This window comes from Mizuhopecten yessoensis, unplaced genomic scaffold (assembly GCF_002113885.1).
Source record: "Mizuhopecten yessoensis strain PY_sf001 unplaced genomic scaffold, ASM211388v2 hete_36190630, whole genome shotgun sequence".
Lineage (NCBI taxonomy): Eukaryota > Metazoa > Mollusca > Bivalvia > Pectinida > Pectinidae > Mizuhopecten > Mizuhopecten yessoensis.
Genome location: NW_018485762.1, coordinates 1 through 6,522, shown reverse-complemented (window position 1 = coordinate 6,522; position 6,522 = coordinate 1). Strand labels below are relative to the sequence as shown.

At 33.6% G+C, this 6,522-nt stretch overlaps 1 protein-coding gene across 1 annotated transcript; it reads right to left on the bottom strand.

Moving 5' to 3' along the window:
* Positions 1–2,462: 2,462 nt before the first annotated feature.
* Positions 2,463–6,151, bottom strand: LOC110444936 (carbohydrate sulfotransferase 15-like). The gene is made up of 5 exons (XM_021489285.1): positions 5,991–6,151; positions 5,370–5,529; positions 4,726–4,885; positions 3,611–3,758; positions 2,463–3,185 (listed from the first exon to the last, which is right to left on the bottom strand). Exons 1-5 carry the CDS (start codon positions 6,076–6,078, stop codon positions 2,983–2,985), a joined length of 759 nt encoding a protein of 252 aa, XP_021344960.1. The 5' UTR covers positions 6,079–6,151; the 3' UTR covers positions 2,463–2,982.
* Positions 6,152–6,522: the final 371 nt, after the last annotated feature.

Here is a 6,522-nt window from a genome sequence, read left to right as displayed (position 1 = left end):
CAGATATTCATCTCTACGTTATTTTGGTGGATAAGAAAGGGGATCAAAGGTTGATATGATTACATTACAAAGTCCGAAAATATAATTCACAGACATAGCAGTAATAAAATAGCCAAACACTACACTATTCATTATGGTTTTCAACGATAAATTTGTATAAGCTTTGGAAATCACGACAAAACTTATAATTACCACATTTTTAATAGATCAACATGCCTATCGCAACAGTCAACTATAAGTTTCGATCACATCATTAATCGAAAAGTAACAAAAAACAAAATGTTGCTCGTCCATTCATCTATCCATCCTTCCATCCATTCATCCATCCATCCATTTAAATCTAGTTCAATGTAAATTCCCTAAGAAAAAACCGGAGAAGTGACAAGGAATCCGGACTGAACATATTCAACTACACTAGCTTTTCTATCGCACGAGGGAAACATATTACGGCCGATTTTTTTCTTGACTACGTTACTTTTAGATAAATACTACACGTATGAAATAGTAATCCGTACGTCTAATTAAAATCGTAAAAGCGATATCGTGATTCGCTTGTACAGTGGCAAGATTTCATAATCTGTGCGTACGAAGAAAACACTAAATACTATATATAAACAATGTACAGTTCAATATAATCTGTATGTTCCAGTTCATCAATCGTACACACGAATTAGTGATCAATACGCGTAATTCGATTATCCGTACAATTAAATTAATGTATAAAAATCGTCATGATATGCCTCCGTACTTGTGACGATTTTGATATGAAATAGATGTATGGGTTTCATCAACGTCATTTTTTAACTATATTTTGTATAAAAGATTCATCTGGTATACTTTCGAAATATAGAACTATTTACATCCTTTTCACAAAAGATTACGACCTTTTATTCGTGATATAGATTATATTTTATCTACGACATCAGATATCTAACAACATCGACACAATTCATGACACGACAAAACAGAATTCTTATAATGCAGATTTTTAATTGCAAGCCGTTGCCGCGCGGATGAAAACATCACAGTGTACAATTCCGCGAAATGTCACATAAAGGTACCAGACAGATTGGACGAGATAAACAACTTTTAGCATGGGTATAATGTGGAATATGTCTGTCTGAGGTGTGAGAATAGTTTGTTTGTCTATCAATGCAGTCTTGAAACTGCCTCAAATCAGCTTTTTCTTATTTCCCAGTTCTCCCACCCTTGCTGTTTTACGTCTTGAATGTCTGCGCCTCCTGCTACATGTATGCTGGTTCAATTTCGACATGAGACTAATACTTTTATAGAGTATCTCTGGAAGTGTCCTTTCAGTCAAAGTGTTTCCTCCAAAAATAAGAAATCTGCGACAATGACAGACTGAACTCTTATTATGCTTGTTTCGAGTTGTAGTATCTCGGTGCTGGTCGTAAACGAGATGGTAATTCAGAAATCTTTCTCCAACTGATCCGGAACCATCGAAATGTCGGACTGAATGGGTCCCTAAAGAACAACTGTTATTCTGCGCTTAGTATTGGTGTATGGTAATCATAGTGTCAATATACTAGTGTGGTGAACCTATTTCTTTGTCTGCTTTCATGTACTCAGACCGTTAATGTTGTCTTTGACTTATGATATTTGTGACATCGGCTGTTACATGATGACGTGCTTGGTATACCTATGTAAGGTTCTGGTTTGTATCGAATGATTCAATGGTAGCATACGAAAGTGCGAGACATGTAACGTTAAACACCCTAGTTTAAAACTTTCACATAGAGAGTAAGAACAGTGCAACAAAATGTTCTTAATGCTTGACAAGCCCAATATGGTGTTCCCGAAATAAGAGATAATATCTTATCCCCCCCCCCCCTATTTATTGGTTGTGTTATGTATCTTTTGACAAGCTATACTTACCAACCTGATTTGTTTTTGTGTCGTTTTAAATGTATAATAAATAATTGTGCAATAGACATCAGAAGAGAATACTATTTTTCCAGGATAGTTTGAATTCATGTCTATTAATACTTGAAAGGGCATAACATCAATAAAACTGTCTTGAGATATTTGAAAATTCACTCAAATATCAAATCTTGTCTAATATAAATGATAGATAACAAGAGCATGTTACTGTACATGCTGTAACCTGCCTGTCTAAAATGTAAACAAACGTTAACTCCCCCATTTCTCTTTATCTATGCCAATATTCACATTTCCTTATCGCTCGCAATACGACATACTTCAAAATAAATTTCTACAACCACTCCCAATAAAAACAAAATTACAATAAGCAGGGTACTGCCTGTTCCATGGCGACGAACGCATCAAATAATAAATCATCTACAAATCTGTACTTTAAATAAATTAAAATACATGTTAATACAATTTGAATAAATCGTTTACTTGGTCACTCACAATCATACATTAGAAGTACAGAATAATGTTTCTCATTCATGATATTTCGACATTACAACTTCCAGAAACCAATTGAAACAAACGCTCAAGTGACTATGACTGACTTACATTTTATGACAAAATAGCTGCAGCACTTCTCGCTTTGTTCGTACTCTCTTCATTTATAAGTCATTGAATCTCTGCTTAACATTGAATACGGATTTGACAAAGCCATTTAAATGTTACTATTGAAACTATAATCTGGACTCTTTTGAAATACCTTCCATTGAGTAAGTGGACATAATGTTCGAGAACAAGAGATGTTCCGCTATTGTATATACATTCGGAATCAGAAATGCGCAGAAAACAAGCTACGTTTTTATACAGCAATTGTTTTTTTTCTTTTTCACTGGCTCAGAAGATACAATTTTTTCAACTGGTACTTCGCACTCATAATTATATTTGTATTCTAGTGTGCATATATTTAGAAATCAATGAACAAGCAATACATGCCTTCCTATTATTCAAGCCATTGAGAAAATCGTCCATTGATTTTTATTATTTCAATTTTTAGAACATGACAGCAACACCGAGGTTTAACATTCATTCTTATGACGATATGATGCTGTTCTCCTCCCATAAAAAGCGTTTGTCATGGAGCATATCGGCTAACTCTTCGGTATATGGTTGGAATATTTTGTACAAGAAAAGTTTAGTTTCTGGTAGCATGTTTCCTATCGCTTTCTTATGCTTTGTTATTCTTCGTACTGGTACTCTGGACATATTGTTTAGTTCTGTTTCTGTTATGTCATCTGAAAATATAGAAAATATTAAGACCAATAAATTAAACAAATACTGTTAAACAGGGGTACAGTGTAAGACCTATGCTGTTTGCTTATATTCAAATACAAAATCGATGAGATGGATTCATTGAAACACGTGGCGTGTCGTATCTACAATTCCAAAGTAGTACTATCTATAGCTCTTTTTAGAGGCTTATATAATTGAACAACATTAAAAATGCAATTCACGCGAAATCTTGTGTTGACATGCTCATTTTTATAGGCGTTTTTTGTGGCTGTTTAATGTCATGACGTTACCTTTATCTCTCTAAACCATGGTCTATTGACAATTTCGCTACTTTTGAATCTCCACTTAAGAGATATTTAAAAGCTTTCCTTGCTTGTGTCAGTCTGCTTAAATTACTTTCATTCATATCTACAGTTTGAATACTCACCAACTTCCAAAAAATTAAATATTTTGCGTAGATGGGATGTCATATTACTGGAATAATCTTCGGTGCGCATGATAAGGAACTGTTCCCTCGGAAACACTGAAAACCACTCCTTCAATAATATGGAATAAAAACTACCATGGATCGGAAACTGAAAGAATAAAAAACACCTTACATATATTTAAATATATATATATATATTTGTGTGTATGTGTGTGTGTGTGTGTGTGTGTAAGTGTGCTGTGGAGCAGTCCTAACATAAATCTACCAGTCTAAATCGAGGTAAAAACCATAAAAACAAGAACTTTTGCATGTGAATGTTTTCCAATCTGAAATATCTCAAACTTTTCGGGTCTTTCCTTTATACTGTTGAGCTGTTGAAGACCAATCATAAGTGACGTCACATGCAGATAATGTCGGAAATTCACGATTAGTTTTGGTTTGATGCCTATTGTCTAACAGAACTGGTAACTATAGAAAACAATCAAAATTTAAAAGATGTTATTCTTTAGTACTGTCACAAAATGTTCACCAATTCGCAGTGATATTGAAATATGGATTCTAAGTGATACTCAGCAAGTTATTTCTACCATCATTGGTCATATTTGTATGCGTGTCGTCGAAAAATTAAATGACAAAAAAAAAAAAATATGGCTCCGACATGGTGTCCGAATTGTTATTCGTATCAAATCTTACTGAAATTGCTTCATAAGTAGTACCTTTAGTATGGTATGCAGTTATGTTTAAGGTATGACAACAAGAAAAGGTGATAATAATAATACTCACACATACTAATGATAGAAAAACCCAACAGGAACGTTGAGAACAAGTTACAGATGTCGATTTTGACACTCGTAAAATGTGTGATGTGAAACGTTCTTGCATCTTATTTTCATTGAAAGAAACACTCACGTTGTACAAATAATAGATCACCATTGAAGTTTCAAACAAAAACAATAGACTATTACACGTGACATGATTAGATTTGCAACAGGGCACATGTCAACAGTCACGTGAATTACCGCAACGAAACGACGAATAACTTAGTTGCATATTAAGAGGACAAAAAAATGATTTTGTCAGTAGTCAGATAAGAATAAAAAAAACACACTACTTACACGTTTATAATGTTCCAAAAGCGATTCATTAAACAAGCAAGCCCTCATGCTGCCAACGTTTTTTACACATGTGTTGAGTAGTGTAAAATTACCCACGGCGTGATGGTGGAATTCTCGCGCACTGTTACCTAGACGGCGGAACAGGTAGTGACTGTAGGTCCTATGAGAATACCAATTAAATCACTAAGTTAAAAACTGCAAGAAATTAACGAGTCACCAATATACAGGTACCAGCACAAGCTGATCAAACTATAGCTTCATGCTTTTCTGCATCTTGTTTTTTTCAATCGTAAAAAAACCCCAATAAACCAACAAACATAAATACGAAATTATGACGCGCCGTTAAAAATATTTAAAACCGATGTAGAAGGCCACACAAAGCAAACATTAGTTGTTTACTTCATCGTATTGTTAAAATATTTGATGAACTTCTTCTGTAATTTTCTTAAACATACTTGACCTAAACTTAAAATTAGAAAATGAACCAAATCAATGATAAATATCATATTAACTTTTTATTTCTATTACAGCAATTATGAAAACAATTGATATTATCTTAGATTATTCCCTATTGTTAATGTCAATACTAGATCTTGTACTACAGAGTTAATGCAAACATTAAATGCAGTATGAATAAGCAATACCTTTCTGATGGTTCACGTAGAATGACGATCAACTTGAGAGCAGGATTGATGTGATGGATCAAGTGTGGTGTGGTGTATACGGGTTCTGACAGTGTGGCGTTATTCTGTGGAATGTCTTTCCAGTAATACATGCCCCAGAGATCCATAGGATCGGCATGGCCTGTGAATAAAATAAAAACAATTTGTTGTAACAATAACATTAAAGCGATGTTCTTGCATACGGATATCGCTGTTAGGGACTATGTATATCATACACTTCCTGATATGGTAGACGGAGAGATAAACAGCAACGAACAGGTTTTCATCCGACACCGTAGGTAGACTTTATTATATAGATGATTGCATTTTCGAGACCGCTAGCACAAAATACGTCTGCTCATCATCGACGTCAGATTTAGCCATTCAAGCCTTTAATTGTCGATCGTTTTGAAATTCTGAGAAGCATTTCAAAATTGAATAACTTCCCCATTTTGTTTATCTTCATCACCTAAAACCATCTATGGAAAACCAATAGGGAATGTATGACATCAATACACAAATAATTAGATTAAGCACCTTAGTCAGAAGCGGTTGCTAAATCTTTCGCGTTGATCATTACATGTAAAGTGCGTGGATTATTACCTGTTATCATATGATGGTAGTTTTCCTTATTTCTTCTTATTAAATTTGCTGAAGAAGAACCTATTTCGCCATTTAGGAAATAGGACATTTTGGCATCTCTAACAAGTGAAATTTTGTCGTTTTTAAAGAACGACAAAAATTGGTTAAAGGTTAGAAAATTCTCGCAATAACGTAAGGATACTTCACCTACAACAAAAAACAACAACATTACAAGTATCCAGATTTGTCGTGATTTTTATTTTGCATAAAGGGTGATAACAAATATAAACTGTTGAACTTTGAATCAATTAACCCAATTCAAATAGATCACAAAAATGTTACAATGTTCATCCAGATTTATTTTCTTAATGTAATTTTGTTTTTGAATTTTAATCAATTCCAATCTTTCAAATATGTGCTGTATTATTTCACTACATACCTGTTTGATGTTTCTAAATAGAAATAGGGTAACTGCTCAATCGTTTAATTATTTTATTACAACTTTGTCCTTAGCATATCACTTGTATATATATATATATATATATATATATAT

Coding starts and splice junctions, on each gene's coding strand:
- LOC110444936 (XM_021489285.1), bottom strand. CDS start 6,078: ATGTCCTATTTCCTAAATGGCGAAATAGGTTCTTCTTCAGCAAATTTA. Junction 5,530..5,990: donor CTACCATCATATGATAACAG/GTAATAATCCAC, acceptor TTTTATTCACAG/GCCATGCCGATCCTATGGAT. Junction 4,886..5,369: donor CTACGTGAACCATCAGAAAG/GTATTGCTTATT, acceptor GTATTCTCATAG/GACCTACAGTCACTACCTGT.